The sequence below is a fragment of the Aspergillus stella-maris genome (genome assembly GCF_047715825.1).
Source record: "Aspergillus stella-maris strain CBS 113639 unplaced genomic scaffold BDV14scaffold_7, whole genome shotgun sequence".
NCBI classification, from domain to species: Eukaryota; Fungi; Ascomycota; class Eurotiomycetes; order Eurotiales; family Aspergillaceae; genus Aspergillus; species Aspergillus stella-maris.
The window spans coordinates 266,242-284,679 of record NW_027396801.1 but is presented as its reverse complement, the minus strand read 5'-3'; the positions used below and the strand labels follow the sequence as shown (position 1 = coordinate 284,679).

General features: G+C 52.0%; 3 protein-coding genes across 3 annotated transcripts; 1 reads left to right on the top strand and 2 right to left on the bottom strand.

Moving 5' to 3' along the window:
* The first annotated feature begins 221 nt into the window (after positions 1-221).
* On the top strand, positions 222-5,227 carry BDV14DRAFT_131098 (putative Rho guanyl nucleotide exchange factor). The gene is made up of 3 exons (XM_073766112.1): positions 222-2,596; positions 2,643-4,468; positions 4,520-5,227. The coding sequence occupies exons 1-3, from the start codon at positions 367-369 to the stop codon at positions 5,075-5,077; spliced, it is 4,614 nt and encodes a 1,537-aa protein (XP_073631761.1). The 5' UTR covers positions 222-366; the 3' UTR covers positions 5,078-5,227.
* Positions 5,228-5,377: 150 nt separating this feature from the next.
* BDV14DRAFT_196616 (tRNA lysidine(34) synthetase) lies at positions 5,378-7,620 on the bottom strand (the record flags this gene model as incomplete). Its single annotated transcript, XM_073772488.1, has 3 exons — positions 5,378-7,137; positions 7,202-7,408; positions 7,467-7,620. 3 exons carry the CDS (start codon positions 7,618-7,620, stop codon positions 5,378-5,380), a joined length of 2,121 nt encoding a protein of 706 aa, XP_073631760.1.
* A 435-nt stretch (positions 7,621-8,055) lies between these two features.
* Positions 8,056-17,884, bottom strand: BDV14DRAFT_187564 (uncharacterized protein; the record flags this gene model as incomplete). Its single annotated transcript, XM_073770965.1, has 13 exons — positions 8,056-8,316; positions 8,376-8,541; positions 8,591-8,679; positions 8,728-9,671; positions 9,718-9,928; positions 9,978-11,232; positions 11,332-11,410; positions 11,561-11,655; positions 13,365-14,269; positions 15,222-15,970; positions 16,024-17,404; positions 17,479-17,774; positions 17,833-17,884. The coding sequence occupies 13 exons, from the start codon at positions 17,882-17,884 to the stop codon at positions 8,056-8,058; spliced, it is 6,483 nt and encodes a 2,160-aa protein (XP_073631759.1).
* Between the last annotated feature and the right edge of the window lie 554 nt (positions 17,885-18,438).

The window sequence follows — 18,438 nt, the reverse complement described above, 5'->3', positions numbered from 1 at the left end:
CTTCGGCTTCCATCGCATGAGGACGTTTCACTCACTCGTTGACTCCTCTCTTTCTCGTCTCGCCTATCGGCCTTAATATCCAGCTGTCGTCCTTCCCTATCATGCCACCCATCCGCTTTTCTATGTTTCCATTTCTCTGACCTTGGATGGGTGTACTTTTTTGTCGTTCTCTCTTCGACGCCTGACCCCGGGCCACTACCGACAAGGTAGTACCCAGTAGGTGCCGTCTAGCAACTAAGCGCAGCGCTCCAGCTCCTACTTTCACTTCCCTCTCTTATACTCTACGTCCATTAATCGAGAAACCGCCCCTTCGCTCCTTCCAGTCCGCCTTGCTATCCCCCGCGCGCCGTCTCTACCTTCCTCACGATGGCGACCTCCTCGTGCGTCCCGTCGGACCTACCCTTGGACCGACTCAGCCTATACCATGTCTCGGACCCTTCTCTGTCGTCTATATTCGTGTTCTACGGGCCTGTCTCCACCGCAAATGCAACCGTGAGCAGTTCGCGCATTCAGGCGCATATCTTGACCCCCGCCGGTATTCAGAGCTATCCACGAATCATTATCTCCCCCGCAGCACCACTCTATGCGGCCGTCAACCACTTGCCACGGGACAAACAAGGCGATGAGGTCTGTCGCGGTCTAGCTGTCAGTATGTTGAAATACTTCGCCGACTTGTCCGACCCCGCAAAGGAATGCCTGCTGGCTCTCGCCCGTGCGGGGAAGCCGGGAGGGCAGATCTCCAAGATGTTTGACGAGATGCACGCAGCCGATCTAGCGAATCGCATGTCAAAAGTGGAGAATACATCCGATTTAGTGCGGGATATCCGGGGCGCATTTCAAGAACGCAGAGTACCATGGGTGGATGTCGACATTGTGCTGCCGACGGGGATCATTCAACCGCCCAAGCCGCCTGACATCGAAGGTCAAGGCCCGGATGACACTGGCGATGGCGAAGACGCTATTGATGCAAATCATGGAAAATACTCCCCGCTTATACGAGCACTGGGAGCCCCTACATTTTTGCCTACGTCCAGGCTGAAACGGGCGCCGTCACAACCCACTAATGTCAGTCGGTCTAAGGTCTTCTCCCAGAGCCAGAAACAGTCTCTTCGCCTGACCATGTGTGAGGTGGTGGATACCGAGGAGCGATACGTCAGCAAACTGTATACTCTGGTGTGCGAAGTGGCCGAAGAATTTCGGATCAGGGCACAAAGGAAGGGGCCATCAAGTACCAGCCCTAACGAGTCGGACTTAGCAACCTTATTTCCCCCTTGTTTGAACGAGATATACAATGTGAACATGGGCTTTTTGGAAGTCATTCGCAATGTCCTGGAGGATACGGAAAGGGACGCCATTGCCGACATCACCGAAGATACCGAGTTACCGTCTTCTTCTTCCCAACGGTCACTGGAAGAAGGACCGGATGCCATAGGCGCTGTTGCGTTTGCAAATGCACTTTTAGAATGGTTCCCGCAGTTTTCGCAGCCCTATGGGGATTATATGCGTGCTCATAACGCCTTCACCCAGACGTTGAACTCTTTCATGAGGGATAAGAACTCCAGTTTCTCCAAGCGCGTCTATGAGACTGGAGAACAGGTACTGCGATCGCTGCTAATGGAGCCTGTTCAACGCCTTCCCCGTTATAGTCTCCTGATCGACACTATGACAAGTAGCCTACCGTTACTTCACCCAGCGGTCCGGCCACTGCTTAAGGCTCGGGATATTATCAAGGACATCTGCTCCCTTGATGATCCATCGTCTACTAATCATGATCAAGGCTTCCGACGATTAAAAGAGCTTGTGGACGGTTGGCCCTCTACCATTCTGCCGAATGGCCGTTTGATCACCGCTGTTGATTTTAATGAGCTATCATCGCCATATCATCTGGATACTTCGGATGCTGAATCCAAGCCAGGCATTATGCTGCTTTACAAGAATTGTCTTGTGCTTCTATCGAGAGCGCCGGAGTGCAAGATGACTGCTCGTGGCCTGATGGCCGAGCTGGACAATGCTTCATCTACAGCTCCGGGCGTCGGTGGACCACTTGCCTCTTTGGCGGAGATTCGCGTCATACAGGTATATGATCTTCACACTGTGCGCTGCATGCAATCGACCTGCAACCGCATTCTCTTTCTTGCACCTGCCTCGGCGACAACGAAGCCCACACAGAATACCACCGTAGACCTTTTAGCTTTGGAGCCAGTTACTATGTACGGGGGCCGTGCGGGCCGCATTGTCGAGGAGATCATCAAAGCGAAGATCGAGGGCAGGTTTTCCGAGAGTGAAAGGGAAAGTGGTAAATGGTCTCTTCGAAGCCCAACCGGTACTGTTGGCAACTTGGGTATTCTAGCATGTGTTTTTGAAGACAACAATGGCGTGGAGATGGCCCGGCCCGCAGCGTCAAAAATCAGGGTCGTGTTCGACACGCCGAAAGCTGCTTGCAACAAGGCATTGAGCAACTTGGACTTGGAAGTGGTTATCTCTGTGTCTCTAATGGGCGAGGACCAATATCGAGTGAACTTGGATTCGATAGTAGGGACCTCATCATCGGATACTGTCACGGCTGACAGCTTTGTGCCTGTGCTCTCGAAACGCTGTGAGTACCCCCAGCTGGAATCTCATCCACACACTAACAACCATAGTGCTCAACGTTCTTCAGCCCTTACATGACACCCGCAATAGGCACATGACAGAGTCCTTGGTGCATTCCAACTTTGCTATCCTCAAATATCTGTCAGGACACCTTATAGCACAGTTCAAAACGCAGCGCAGCTTCCGCCCCCCTTCGCCGACAAAGCTGATTGCAAATCTGCTCGGCGGCGGCCATTCGCGAGAGAGTAGCACATCCAGTGCAAAAGCGCCTGGGTCAGGAACATTACTCAGCGAATTCCCAAAGATGCCGCCTCCCCGCGCTAATATCTCAAGATCGAACACTTTACCGTCTACATTTCCCGGCAAAGAGGAGACTCCGGTCAAGATCTCAGTTGTTGACACGACGCCGTCCAAGTTCTCAGATAGTCCTTTTGCAGTATTGGAACAAGCATTTGCGGCATACGTTCTCTCTCTGCAGTCCCGCAGTGGGAACATCGTGGGGCGTACCCTCCGAGCAAGGGACAATGTTGATCGCTCATCGGTCAATGAACTGTACAATGTTCTGTTGGAAGATCCTGCAAAGCTTCAGGCTGCAGCAGAAGTGGCCGTCGATACGCTATTTGTGGCCTTTGAGACATTCATGGAGAATGCGTGGAAAGAGCACATGGGTCCAGTGCTGGACCCCTCAGCTCTGCGATTACTCCAGAACCAGTTCGACACTCTATATCCGCGAGAGTTCGAGGAATGCTTTCACAAATTCCTCGCAGAAATGAGCCCTCAAAACCGCCGCGCTTTCGCCTCGCTTATTCGCCTCCTTGCGGATCTTCTTGATGCCAGTGGAAGTGACGGTGACCGGGGAGCTTTGACGGCAGCATTTGCCGAGGTTCTAACGGTCGAGGGTGATCCGATGCAACACGTATCCTTGTTGGACAAATTGGTGGACGACTTCGATCACATCTTCGACGAGTTTATCTCAAGTGGTTCATCACTGGAAGGGATATTGACCAGTGATCTCACGAAGACCACGTCGCACACCCCCGGCTCTATTGGCTCTAATGCGTCGTCCTTCCGTAAGCGATTTGGCTTTGGCCTCCATCGAGAGAACTCCGGGGAGGGCAAGGTTGCTTCAATTCTCAGGACTCTGAGTAAGAACAAGGGACCCAACGAAGCTGAACCAGGGACACCAAAAGGCTCGTTGCTTATACGCTCAAAGTCTATAGACCTCGATACGAGCTTGAGCTCTCTCTTGCGTCCAGGGTCTCGTGAACGTTTCGGAGCTTCTACATCACAGGAAATGCTCCGGCGGCCTGGGAGCTCCCAAGAGGATCCCCTGTCGTCAGTAAAAGGTGCTTCGGGGAGTGGTGCAGTGAGATTTCGTCGAAAGCGTCGAAGCTCTTTGTCCGATCTACGACCTGAAACGGCATCAACCGACGTCTCGAATATATCACCAAGCCAAGCACGCCCAACAACTCCCGGGTCTATCAACAGTGTCCAGGCCGATCTTGCAACTCCTTCGAAGTCTGCCAGACCTCAGACTAGTCAAGGCTCTGGATCTCCTGCCCGCAGCACATCGCCCATGAAAACTAGCCCGCCCCCAAGGCTTGGTTCGCCTAGTCGCCGTTCACCAGTTCGCCCAGTGACTCCCAGTCGAAAAGAAAATGTCGACCCTGTAGGAACTCCATCGGACAGGTCTCTCCGGAAGATGGCTGAAGAATCTGTCACCCCAAGCCAAGAGCTCAAACGCAGGTCTGGCGTACCGAGAACTCCTGGTTTGAAAGAGCGCTCGTCGCAAACCAACGGCTCAGAGACGAAACGTCCACTATCTTCGGGGTCTTTGACCAGATCTCAAAGGCTACGGCTGCAAAGCCCTCAGAAGGTGGGTTTTCTTGCTTCAATTATTCTTTGACACTGACTAACGTCTGAAAAGCTCCGGGATCGTCTTCAAGGCGAAAAGAAAGCACAGTCTGATGTACGGCTGGGCTTGAAAGATGAACTAGAGCTCATTGGCCAGGAACTTCGATCGTTAAGACCGTCACCGGTGCGGCAAAAGACAGATACAGCAATGCTCCATGATGTTTCTGACGACGGTGGTTCACCCACGAGTGCACTGCTCTCCCGAATGAGGAATCTAGAATTGGCATTTGAGTCGCTATCAGGGGAGCTCAAGGATCGGGCTTCATCCATAGAGAAGGACCTGGAATCTTCTCTTGTCGTCAGCGAGAAGCGGGCCAAAAAACTGGATGAGTTGTATCGCGAGGCTAGCGCCGAGAATGAAGCCCTATACGGTCGTTTCAACTCGGAGTTGAGCAAACTTGCCAAAGAGGTTCGAACAGGGGATGGGGAGAATGCGCTAAAGTCTCAGTTATCCTCCGCCATGGATGAAGTAGGGAGGCTGAAGAAAGAAAACTTCCGACTCAAACGCGAAGTCGGCGGGCTTCGCGCTCAACAGGCCGCAGTGGCCTTACTCAGGGCTAGTTCGGAGTGACCTCTCCCACATCACTCCTGCTGCCGATCTTAACATACTTTTTCTCTATGTCGAGAGTTTTTCGCATTGGACACGAGCATGGCGATGAGCGTTACTTTTTGTGTTTTGATTTGGGACTTGGTGGCTTTGGCGTCTGGATCTGGATACCATTAAGAGTTGGCAGACATCGAGTCCGCCCAAAGGTACTGTTACTATTTTGCCTACCAAGTTTACCCTTCTGGCAGATAACCTGCCTGTCTGGTTTACACACTTTCATTATCTATTTCCTTAACATACTTGTAAATTACCGTACACAAGAACTCATACAGAACCCATTAACTTCAACGCTTCAAGGTCAATCATCTTGTACTTCCACTCGCATATGATCGTACACGGCACGAAGTCCAGCTTTGATGGTGGAAATTTCAGATCCAGTGTAGGCAGAACAAGCGGCCTATCAGTCCCACCCTGCACGATAGAGAGAACAGGTATCGTGAATCGCGAATCCCCGGGTGCTTCCTGATCTAGTTTCGCTAGGAAGCTAGCTGCATCAGGTCCAGGCCGATGAGTCCCAAGCGACGCCTGCGTTTCGAGCTTAGAATTGGTATTAGATTGAGGCTTGGTTTTGTATTTGCGCTTCGTCTTAAGCTTGAGTTGCTGTTTGAGGGCTGTAAGGTCTAGTTCGCGGAGTGGACGGATGAGGAGGTAAGCCGTTGTTTCTTCAGGCCGTTGCGTACTGGCATTGGTATTGGTATCTGTGTTCCGTGGTATTATTGAAGCACGCACCCAGAAGCGGTTATCCCACAGTGTCCAGGGGACCTCAATGTTCAACGCTGAATTTTGTTGCTGGTGTTGCGAGTCCGTGGTTGTGGTCGTGATTGTGGTTGCGTGAGTGAGTGTAGGAGTAAAAGAAGGCAACTCGAAGCGCAGAATTGGTTCCCTGCCGCGGAAGTATGGCTGTCTGGATATACGCCAGGTTGTTTCTTGATTCTCGTTCTCGTTTTCGATAGACGTAGACGTCGAGAATGTCGTCTTTCTCGAGCGTGTTTTGGATGCTTTCTTCGTGGATGCGCGATGGGACGGTGTCTTGTGAGGAGTAAACAGGGTTCCGCCTAACGTGAATGGTTTCCTCTTAGATAGATTCAAGGCTTTATCAAGCGAAGAAGCAGGCAGCGAAGAGCCGGTGGGTGTAGGAGAGGGAAAGACAAGCCCCGTGAATCCAACAAAACTTCTCAACGACCAGTGATTATCCGGGAATGGCGAGATCAATTCCGTTAAGCGACGTAGTGAAAGAGTTTGCGCTTCATGGATGCTTTGAGGTCGAATTTCGTCCTTATGGTCTTGTGATTTCGTGGTTGTTTGGGGATTTGATGGAGGGTTGAATTGGACAGTGAGCGATCCTGATGCCAGCGAGAAATCAAGCAGCTCACATTGGAACCGCAAAACATCGTCAGAGAGACGATCCAGATCTCGAATGAGGGTTTGGCTATTCTGTACAAGAGACAAGATAGATTCATTTTGCAATGCCTTCGGCATTGATTCCGATGATAGCATCGACCGAATCGCATTCCGGGGTGTAAGTGTTGGATCGAAGTTCGTTGGGTCTGAGACGTAGGGAACGCCGTTCTCATGGCACGTTGCGACGAGGTCAGATTTAGGAAAGACGAGGAGCGGTCTGTGGAGGAGGATTCCACCTGTTGTCATTTCCCCACTACTAGTCCTATGCCTGGCCCTGCTTTCCTGGCCTTGTCGTGGCTTATCCAAAGTCGTTCGCTCAAAAAGAGCTTCAGGGCGAACAGCTACACTCCCGCCACTCCCCGCAACCCCATAAAGCCCATGACACTCCGGGATCCTAGCAGCAGGCGCGATCCCCGCTAGTCCCGCCCCCCTAGCACCACCCGCAAGCCGCCAGATCGTGGTCTCAACATTATCATCCTGGTGATGACCCAGAAGTAACGCATCAATACCGCGATCTCGACATGCGGTCCCGAGTGCCTGGAACCGTAGTCGTCGCGCCTGCGTCTCAAAAGCAGACTTGCTAATCCCTGTCCAGTCTAGTGGAAGGATTTGGGCGGTTATTCCTGGAATGAGGTTAATTTCTAGCAAGACAGGGTTATGTGGTATGCTCGAGTGGAGGGAACGCACCTAGATCCCTCAAGTACCCCGCGACAGTATTCGCCTCCAGTGTACTCTCGGCTCGAGCTTTATGGTCGACGACAAAGGCCGTGACGCTAACATCTGCATCCGCATCTGCATCTGCACCGTTGCTAGCGTTTTCCCGGATCTGGAGCTCCCATTGTCGGCATAGATATGCCAAAGCCATGGAGTCCGCGCCCCCGCTGACAGCCAATCCTGTAGATCCCTTAGTTCAAGGCCCACCTAAATTGGTTCTAGCTGAAATTCAACTGACCTAATTTACGCGGCAAGATCGAAGCCGCACCCGCTGCACCCATCCCGGGGCGAAACCGCCGCGCCTCGAGACATGTCCTGCGGAGCGCATCGGCGAATTGAGGGAGAGTTATTGCGCCTTTGCTTTTGGAGCGGAGGAGGCATGATTGGGCCATGCCATGTATGTCTTAAGCGGGAGGTGGGAATTTTGATTGGGAGGATACATGGGTAGGTAAGGTATAGGTCTCGTGCATTTGATGCTTGGCGTTTGTATGGCACGTGATCCGTATACATACGTGCAGCATTCCCACCGGTTCTTGTACGGAACATACCAAGGAGAACGGCTGCATTTATGAGTGCTTGGTGATATATGTCAGGTCATGTATTGTGGTGAATAATATGTACAGATCGACCATATTGGCACAGAGCGCAGTCGCTAGGAAAGGAAAACAACAAGAGCTGAGGTATCGCGGCGCCAACGTAAAGAGACCACTGCAGTAAATGTTCTCACCACGCGCGTCAACAAAGAAAAAAAAAAAAAGACCAAGTACTCTAACATACACCAATGCAGCCCAGGCTGCTATTCCCAAATCCCTTGCCAGTTCAATCAATCAGGTATGGTGTACAGAGGCCGCGCCCGAGCCCGTACTGCCTGGACCAGCGCTCGCATCTTCACCGTTGGGAACTCCAGCTCCCTCAGACTGGTTTTGAGGGGGCTGGGCTTCAGCCGGTTTGCTGAGGGCAAAACCTTGGGCGGAGCCTAGGATGCGCAGTGCTTTCTTGCCGTTGGACTTGTAGGTGAGAATCATGTCACCGTTTGTTCGCCAGTGGTTTGCTTTGATGGTGGCGAGGGTCATGTTGGGGGTAATAAGCTTTCAGATGTTAGCACAGTTGCGTACAGCCGTCATAAATGCATCAAATGGTCGCTTACATTGTCATTGCAGTACAGTTCCAAGTAGTCCTCGGGCTTCAATGAGTCCTGCGCCGGATCGCCGGTTGGCTCTTCGATGCGCTCTGAGATGTACGCTAGGATCTTCTTGGCTCGGAGCATGCGATTGGCGTTTAGACGGTTGTTCGAGGTGCCATTGACAGTTGGCCTGTAAAATGTCAATAACTGTTAGAAAACTCAGGGGAAAGGGCACTCACGTCTCTGGCTTGACGACAGGCGGCAAAGAGTCATCGTAAGGTCTCAAAGTGAATGCATGTTTGGTAGGTTCCTTGAATGGCATTTGGTTCTGGCTATGTTAGAAGAAAGCTGGTCAAAAAGTTTAAGGGTTGCTTACCTTGAGCAGCAAATCGGCCAACCACAACGGCACCGCCTTCTCGAGCTTCTCGCCGTCCTGGCCGATGTTCTCAAAAGCACCACGGTAGATATCTGAAGCCACGACCGACTCGCCCGTCTCTTCTTGGATGAACACAACAGTGCGTGGTGGAATGTCCAACAGAGGAGTCTCGCTCTCGTCACTAGGCACAATAGCGGATACGAGCTCCTGGCCCAAGTTGGCAGTGAGGAATTCCTCATAGTCGTGGTGCACTCGCTCAACCAAGCCACCAAGATTATTCTCAAAGACCTTCTCTTCCTTCACGGACGTGGGTTCAGGCTCCTCTGCTTTCTCTTCTTGGATTTGCGGCTTGACTTCCGATGAGGTACGTCCTAGCTTCTTGGGGAACTCCATCCGGAACTTCTTGCTAAAGAGTGAGCTTCCCTTTTTGCGCTCCTCTTTGTCCGTTTCGCCTGCAGTAGGGGTAGGGGTCTGCTCTCCTGCTCCTGGAGTAAGTGGTTGCTTGTCCGCATCTGCTGGTGCGTGAGACTTAGGGGACGAGAAATAGTCGCTCGACCTATCTGATATTGAGCTCCTGGCCACATCAGGGTTCTGGTGAGACATTAGATAGTCAGAGGGTTCGCCGGGAGACGTTCCCATGTTGTTGAAGTTGTTGTGCCCGTGGAGCACCGACGAAGTCAAGGATCCAGGTGTTGTGGCGGCGAAGCCTATTCCATGACCAGGCGTTGTAGGGCTACCAAGAGAGTCATAGGTTTGACGCCCGGTCGGGTCTGGGATGGGTACCGTCAACTTTCCAGGGATATCTACCGGTGCAGTTACGCTGTGAGACTTGGCTAGCTCTTCAGCCTTAGCCTTGGCCTCAGCACGGAAATCTGCATCGCGCTTGACGTGTTCATCAATCAGAGGCGCAAAGAGCCAGCGTAGAACCCACTTCCCAAGGTTTACTATATCTTGTCAGTATGGCGTGGCGGCTAGAGGGGGATAGCATACGTCTCTGGTCTTCGCGCATGTGAGAGTAATCCGTTAGATCAGCCTCATCTGCGTATATTTCTGCGTCGAAACACCGGCCTGGCTCAAGGATAACCGACAATCGTCCCGTTCGGATATCGATTGTGCACCAGTGCGCGATACTCTCGTTTGTGTTGACCTCTAACTCCACGTCGTCCATATGACGCTTGCCGAATGACTTGATAGGAACACACTATGTAGCATTAGTCGGCTGCAAATGGACACATAGTGAAGTTTCTTACCTTGAGCAAGTCCCATAAGACAACTTCCCCAGCAGAATCCTGTGTTAATGTGCGCTTCCTGTCATTCAGGATACAATATTTAATCAGTCCATGCTGACCCTCTATCGACTCTTCAGGCAAAGGATAAGCAGGAATAGTAATGCCCAGCTCATCTTCAATGTCCGGTCGCGGCGAAGTTGGCTGGCCATTTGTGAGTGAGTCTTCCGCCACGCCATCCTGTATCCTTGAGGTTGGCAGCGTAGATGTGTTGGAAAGAAGCAAAAGCGATTCAAAGGGTATTTTGGTGGGTTTTTCTTTCGGCGGCGACTTATCATCGTCCGATGGTGATGGAATATCGGCTGGGGCTTTCGGTGCGTCAATTTCGGCAGTCGTATCGATGTCGCTCCAACGGTTGATACTGGACTTTGGTGTTGCGGTCCAGATATGGTCTCCGGCTGCCACGACCTTGACTACGCCTTCATGCTCTTGTAATGCAGCAACACAAATCCCCTGTTCAATGTCCGAAGCGTTTCTCGTATCGGTCTTGGCGACCAGTCCTGATCGATCGCTAGAGTAGAAAACTGAGAGATCCGGTTCATTCGAGTACAGCGACCAGACGCTATCATTGTGCATTGTTAAGGTGTGCATGCAGCGCCCGGCTGTCAGAGACCAAATCTTGACAGTCTGATCCGAAGAGGCCGTCATGATTGTGTCGCCATCATTATTGATTAGAATGTCCCGTATGTTGTCCGTATGTCCAACAAATTTCGTGATCAGCTTTCCAGACTTGGGGTCCCACACTTTCACCAGCTTCTCGGGCCCGCCGCTCGCGATAACAGAGGGTACGGCGCCCAACGCATAAACCGAGCCCTTCGCATTCGGTTCCGTACTTGAAACACCTTGACCGAGACTAAAGATCTGACCATTACCATTGAGATCCCACAGGTTCACCTTGTGGTCCAACCCGCCCGATGCAACCCAGGTCGCGTGCGACCCCGGGCTCGCAAGCGCTTTGACATAGTCGGTGTGTTTCCCGATGGGCTCTGGTATATCGGTGGACTCGGAGTGTGGTCGCCATAACCTGACTGTGGTATCCGACGACGCAGTGACGAGGGCGGAGTTGTTCTGCGTCAAAACGATATCGTTGATCCAGTGCGTGTGTGCCTGAACTTGACTGCGAAACTTTGTCGGACCGGACTCTGGGACTGAGGCTGAGGAAAGAGAGGGCAGGCTGAGATCCCATGAACAAATTACTCCATCGCGACCAGCCGAGTATCTATGTTGAAAGAGAAAGGTTAGGTACGAAACGACAGCGACGATCGCGACGTTCGGAGGTTCCCGAAGGGTAGCGCCGAAGGGCAAGTGGGACACTCACAGTGTCGAATTCTCAGAGTCTACGGCCAGGCCATTGACGCCTAGCCGATGGCCACCAGGTGCATCGGAAGGAGGGAGCACTGGATAAAAACCAATGCTCTGGTCAGCTGCTGCTGATGCGGACATTGTACGTAGCTGGTGTAAGACGGGGAGAGGGGAATCCGAGGTGCGGAGGGAAAGGAGGAGAACAGTAACACAAAAGAAAATCTGGCTCATTTCCGAAAACATACCATAGGTGACCCTTTGATGGGTAAGTTTGCGTGCCATGCGGCAGGCGACTGGCGACGAACAAAAGTGAGGTTGAGGAGATGAAAATGCGGAGGAACTGACGATGCGGAGGTTGACAGGACGATCCCTCACAATCACAAACTGATAAGAGAGCCACCAGTGGAGCCAAGCATTCCAGGTACAAGTACAAGCCAGCAAACAACGAACAGCAAACACAAGAACAAGAGAGAAAAAAGTCTAGTCTAGCAGAGCGAACGGATGCCAGGAAGGAAGCGGAGAGGCGGGGAATTGGAGAGGTGAGGTTCCATGTGTTGTGCCTGTCCAGTTGTTGCATGTCAGTGGAGGGATTTATTAAGCTGCTTGGCCCCTGCGCTAAGCCTCTGGTCTGTTGCACTGCCTACTTAGGCCACAGTCCTGTTCGAACTTCTAGAAACACTTAAGTGTATCTGCTGTATAATGATCTAGAACCCCAAACAGCAAAGACCGACGCTCGTCCCTGATCCAGCCGCAACTGCGTCAGAGTGGATATCTGCATGTGCAAAGTAAATCCAGAATTGTTGGTAATCATGATATAATTCCGGGTACTAAGTGAGTTGTCCACAGCGCAAACAATCAGCTTACCTCCGCTCAAAGTCCGCACACCTTACTACTGCAGAGAGAGATCTATAAGATAAGCTCACCCCCACCTCTCTCATGCAGCTGCTCTCACGTTCTACACCTACCCACCTATCTACTCCTCTGCCACCAACACCACACCCACCACCTTCAAGATGTCCGACATTCCCCTAGAAGCCATAAAACCAACATACCCACCAACCCCCATCCCCCGCGCCGACGCCTCCCACGAAAGCCCCTCGATCCAATCCCTCATTCAATCCCTAAATCTAATCCCCCACCCCGAAGGCGGGTACTTCGTCGAAACAGACCGCAACCCACTACGCATCGCAAACCCATACTACGATGGCAGCGTCAAGGCCATAAACAACGAGGATCCGTCTACATTCAGCCAGGCCAGCAACTTAACCTCCAACGCTGCAAACAATGCCAGCGCCCACGATGACACAACACGCTCGGCCAGCACAAGTATCTACTATTTGCTTACGCCTGGTTCTCCGCTAGGCGCATTCCACCGCAATAAGAGCCGCACTGTACACACCCTGCATCGCGGACGGGGCAGATATGTGATTATCCACGCGGACCGCGCGCGACGGGCAGGAGAGAATGTCAAGGCCGAGATTGAGACTTTCGTTGTGGGCCAGAACGTTGAGAAGGGCGAGAAGTTGCAGTGGATTGTTGAGGGGGGTGAATACAAGGCTACGTTTTTGTTGCATGATCATGAGGATGGGCTGCAGGGGAGTGGTGGGTTGTTGATTAGTGAGGTATGTCTTAATCTGTCCACTTTGTTTACTTGTTTCATCGGGGAATGGGGCTTGTGCTGACTCTATCGCAGACTGTCGTGCCTGGATTTGACTTTGCGGACCATGATTTCTTGGAGCCGGAGGGATTGGAGAAGTTGCTCGAGCCCGAGCAGGTGAAGGAGTTGGAGTGGTTACTTAGAAACAATTATGCTTCCTGAGTCCAAGCACAGCCAGGCGAGTTGACCTCAAATGCTTAGTCTACGAATGAGTTATGGTGTATGGGTCAGAGTTCCAGATATATAGATTGATGACTGAGATGGTGCTACGAGACATGGATTTCTTCTCATAGAATACAAGGATATGTATTATCTATCCATACTATCTCTATCTCTATAACATCCCTCTATACCCTTTATATACATCACAATGTCTTACACAAACCGCCTACTCATCCCTCGACCTCCTCTCCAACGAGTTCCAAGCCCACTGGTAACTCCCCAAAAACACCGCTCCCCCAATTCCAATCCACGCAACTCTAGGCTGCCACCCCCTGAAAAACGCCGAGGCCCCCTCTTTCGAGATCTCCTGCACAATATCCTTGATTCTCACACCGGACTTCCCCTCCGCCCCATCCCCGCGCCTCGCAAGCATAACCCGCGTCTTAATAACATCCAATGGCGTCGTAGCACCAGCCGAAATCGCACCAGCAATACTACCAAAGAACGCGCTCGTCGATGCAGGGACCTGAGCAATTATCCCACCCTCAGCCTGGGTCTTCCGCTTCGCATACGTCTCCTTCATAGTCTCCCACATGGTAAACTGCAACACAGTAAACGGGATCTCGCGCGCAATAGTAATCCCCGCCCCGCGATACAACTCCCGAACCACAATCCCATACCCGCGCCGTGCCGTACCATTCGGATCCGGATTGGGATGCCGCAGGGCAAGAATATCCTTAAGCGCATATAGACTCGAACCCCCGAACAACCCCGCTTGAGCGCGTTGCTTCACAACCTCAGTCGGCACTCGAACCGCGCAAGCAGCGATTTCACCCATTGAGGAGGCAAGCGATTGTGTGAGGAGGATGTGGCTGCGCGATTGGGCGTCTGGGGATGAAGAGGAGAGGAGGGCGCGCTTGACGCCGTCGTAGACGATGAAGAAGGAGGCTGCGGAGGGGGCGGAGCCGAGGAGGACAGAGGGGAGACCGGCGTAGATTCCGCGGATTGTTTGGCGGAGGGAGAGGTTTGGGGATGGTGCGGAGGGGGCGTTTGTTCGGGCTTTTTGGAGGCGGGTTTTGATTGTGTCGAGAGGGTAGAGGGAGCAGTCTACTGTGAGGCCTGCTACGGCGCCGGACTTTAGGGATTCTCAATTAGCTGGTGACAATTGGGTTGGGGGGATTGGTGTTCGTGACGTACAAGTAGAGACCTGGTCCAGAGGGAGGAGGCCGAGGACTCTTGCTCTCGTGACTCAGCCATTGTGAAATTTGTGGTGGTATGAGAGCAACCAAGATGTCCAAGATGACTTTTGATCACAGCAGCATTCCAGTTTTTCCAGATTCTCGGAGCTGGGGGCGTTCGAAGGCGTGGCCAGAAACGTGGAGGGTGAAATGGAGCTTGGGATAGCTTGCTCGCGATCCAACATTTTGTCGGCAGGCCTCCCGCTTATCTCCGCCGATACCGGTTATCGCTCTCCGGGCAGCCAAGCTAGGAACTATTCGAAACATGACTATATCTTACTCAATGTCTACGACTCAATCTCAAAAGTATTCGATCAGTCTTGTGTATTCAGATAATCTATTGCTGCGCTCGCCTAGTGGTAAATTAAAGACAGGTAGATATAAAAACGACACCAGAACAAAAACACCACGCAAGGCACATGTACAAAGATTGCGTCGAGGGCAAGCAACCGAAGCCAAAAGATAACAGGCAAAAGTACAGAGGTCGAAAGCAAAGCAAGTCTAGTGGTTAATTCAGAAACCACAGCATTCACCGCAACGCCGATATGAGACAAAACAACAGAGTAGGAATTAGTAGCCGAGGTAGGACGTATTAACAATGACCACGGACATATTCAGCACAAGTAAAAGTAATCCGCCACCGGGGGGATGAAACAGTTGACGAGATGCTGGTCTAATTGTGTTCGCATAGGCGTAAGGGATCGTCATGAGAAAAAAAAAAACAGTATAAGACACAAGACGTCATGCGTCTAGAAAAACACAACAAAAAAAGGTAAAGCTTCTTTTTTTCTGTTTAGCCATTATACAAAATCAACTAGCAAATCACTTAGCTTTGCTAGCCACAGGTACACTAGGAGAAGGGGGCTCCAGGACATGTGTATGGCCAGCAGCCTTGATCACTTCTCCGGTCACCTCTTGCTGACACGCTTTGATGTTGCGGACCCATTCGTCCGTCAGCACGTCGTCGAGGCTTGCGCGATCTTTAACGCTCACTTTGAGCATGCGACCGATGATATAGCGGCTTTCACGAGGAAGAAGCCTGAGAAGTCTCCAAGGGCCCTTGATGACTTCCTGACGTTGGCCAGACGACTGTTGTGTGCCTGGCGGAAGTGGAGGTGCTTCTTTGCTAGTAGTCCGCGTAGGTTTGTTCTGGCCGTTGGCCTTGTTGCTGTCAGAGCTGTTGTTGTTGCCTGCTGGCTTTTCTGGTGGGTTCTCCGGAGGACGGTTCTCTTCTTGATTGCCTGCCGTTGGCTTGATCGGGGAGCGTGGAGGGGTCTCCATAATTCTGGACGGCTCTTCGCTGAAGTTTCCAGTGAATTGTGGACCCTTGTCCTCATGAGCGGCTGTTGTTAGATCAGGAGCGGATTTGACAGGTCGGTGCCGCCTGGGATCGGCGTCCGGTACCGGAGTTCCTGGGGTTGGTGTTGAAACAAAAAGTCTATAAGAGTTATCGCTGACCCGAGGTTGCTTCCAAGGGAATCTGCGTAGGCTCATGCAGCAGAAAATGATGGCCAATGACCAGATATCCGTTGGGCGCGGGTCGTATTTCTTCTCATCATAGACCTCTGGTGCGAGGTACGGATCAGAGCCGACGATTCCTGAGACAGTTAGTATGATGTTACCAAATCAATTGAGATCGCTAAGGGCTCACCTGAAGCGTGTACAATGTCGTTCTCGAACGGATATCGAAAAACGACGGCACTTCCGAAATCAATGAGTTTCATGATGCCATGCTCGTTGACCACAACATTGTCCAACTTCAGATCCCGATGGGCCAGACCCATTCCATGTAGATATGCGACACCGCTCAAGATCTGCTTGAAAGAGCAAGCAACTTCGTCTTTCGACATCTTTCCTGTCATCACAATGGCAAACAGATCGAACGGCGCGTACTCCATGACCTCGTACCAGTGAGTTCCCTCTTGAATGATGTCTAGAGTTTCAATGATATTGCCATGGTGAAGTGTAGAGCCGATACAGAACTCTGCAGTCACCTTCTTTGAGTATTCCTTTAACGTTTCCCAGCTATGTCGCTCTCGGAACTGCTTGACGGCGAAGGTCACACCGTCACTGTTTCGCTTGAGCAGCCGAACGGAGCCACCTGCACCAGAGCCGAGGACCTTTCCAAGTTTTCCATACTTGGAATTGAGACCATGATCATCTGCAAACGGAACGTTGTCAGGTGCCATCTGGAAGGGAGTGTTCTTTCCAGAGGACCGGCTGGATTTCTTTGAGGTAGGTGACTCTCCGCGCTTGTTCTTGTGGCCCATTTTGAAGAAGCGTTTGAGTTCTGCCATGTGGCCCTGCTTCGGCTCTGGCTCCGGCTGGCGCGTGTCTTTCTTTCCACCAAAGATACCCGAACGCTTGTCACTTGCCCTAAGATCCGTTGCACTGGAAGAACGCGCAGTTGAGGGACGAGCGTGCGTTCCTGAATGATGACCTCTGCGCTTCAGATCGCGGCCGTTGAAAATGAAGCGAGGATCGAGTTGTTGAAGATTTTTTGACTGAGGTGGCCGCTTGCTGCGAGCATATGGATCGTTCGGTTCACCGATAGGCGTAATAGCTCCTGGAGGAGTGTAGCTGTCTGTAGCGACACTGGGTGTCATGGGCGGACTTTCATCGCGGGAGTTTGCGTCTGGGCCGAGGAAGAACTGTGCGCGATGTGACAAGTGGTTATGAGGGTGCGACGATGTTTTCGCGAGCTCGTTTTGTTTGGCCAATTGATCTGTGGAGGAAGGGCGTGAGCTGGGGGCGCTCTGTGCTACAGCATTCGGCATTTGCGTGCCTGTTGGCGGCGAGGCTGATGGAGTGATTGCTGCAGGCTGGGAAGTAAGAGGAGGTGCTTGTTTGGCTGTTGTTTCTGCAGCTTTAGGTTGGGCGGGTTCATTATTTTTTGCCTCGCGCGAATGGGTAGCGGCTGGTGTAAGAGGAGGCGATTGCATTGCTGAGGCGGGAGGGGAGGTGTGAGTTGAGGGTAAACCTGATCCGTTCGTTTCTCGGCCGCTGCGTTCACTCGACTCTCGAGATGCAACCTAGAAGGAAATGATAGTCAGCATCATGGGTACCGAGATTTCGGAACAGTAATTTGGCATGTAATTAATCGTACTCTTGAAGGTGGGAGAGACACGGGGTCGTATGAGAAGTTGAACATTCTTGATTCTTGTAGCTGGGACTTTTGGAGGGAAGCAGCGAGGGAGCGAAGATCATCTTCCTTCGGGTCAAGTTGAGGACCGGAGGCAGCGGCATTTCCAGAGGCAGGCGACTCGGGCGGCTCATACTCTTCGTTTATGGAAGAGAAGCGGACTCCCGTCTGTTGTTGCTTGGATTTGGCGTCATTGCTACTAGATTCAGAATCTTGCCCAGATGACGTCGAATCCGACTTCTTCGATTGTAGAGGTTCTTCTGCAGTGAGCAACCATTGTCAGGCGCATTGGAAGTCTGGGGAAGCATTAGTGCTCACCAAATTGCGCAGGATTCCTCCCGTCGGCAAAGTCAGTCGCTTTAGACGTCATATTCTCGAGCACCGCGGGCGGAAAACATGCCCCTCCAAATATGCAGAGTTCAACGAGTGGTGACGAATGATGAAATAAAGAGAGTAAATTCCATGCAAGAGATTGCTTTTTCCTCGAATTGTTTGGCGGCCAATTCAGGTGGGACAAGGTACGAATGGACGGGGGTTTCGCGTGGTTGACGGAGCAAACCTTTCGTCAAGTCGGGTTGTTGCTGTTACTCACAACGGCTCGGGAGCTGCGCAGTGCAGCCCGGAGAGAAACGGACGGGGCGAGCGCGGTCCACCGAGGATTGCTAAGCAGCGACTGGTTGCCTTGCGACCGGGAGAAGAGGGAAGAGAAGGAAGAAAGAGAGAGGAGTGGTGAGAGTCTGGAGGGTAGGAAGATAGGTAAGCAAAAGAGGAGAGAGGAGGGGAAGAGAATCGAGGCTAGAGAGGGAGTAGTGTAGAGACTAGAGGCTGGAGAGCAGAACAGGGAACCGGCGGAGCGACACTAAAGCGTCAGAGAGAAGAGAAGAGAGAGCAGGTGCGGCAGTCCCGAGACTCGCAGAGCAAAAC

Bases quoted from the DNA above. Each gene is read 5' to 3' on its own strand.
- BDV14DRAFT_131098 (XM_073766112.1), top strand. From the start codon at position 367: ATGGCGACCTCCTCGTGCGTCCCGTCGGACCTACCCTTGGACCGACTC. The intron at 2,597-2,642 runs GTGAGTACCCCC...TAACAACCATAG, and splicing joins GCCTGTGCTCTCGAAACGCT to TGCTCAACGTTCTTCAGCCC. The intron at 4,469-4,519 runs GTGGGTTTTCTT...ACGTCTGAAAAG, and splicing joins GGCTGCAAAGCCCTCAGAAG to CTCCGGGATCGTCTTCAAGG.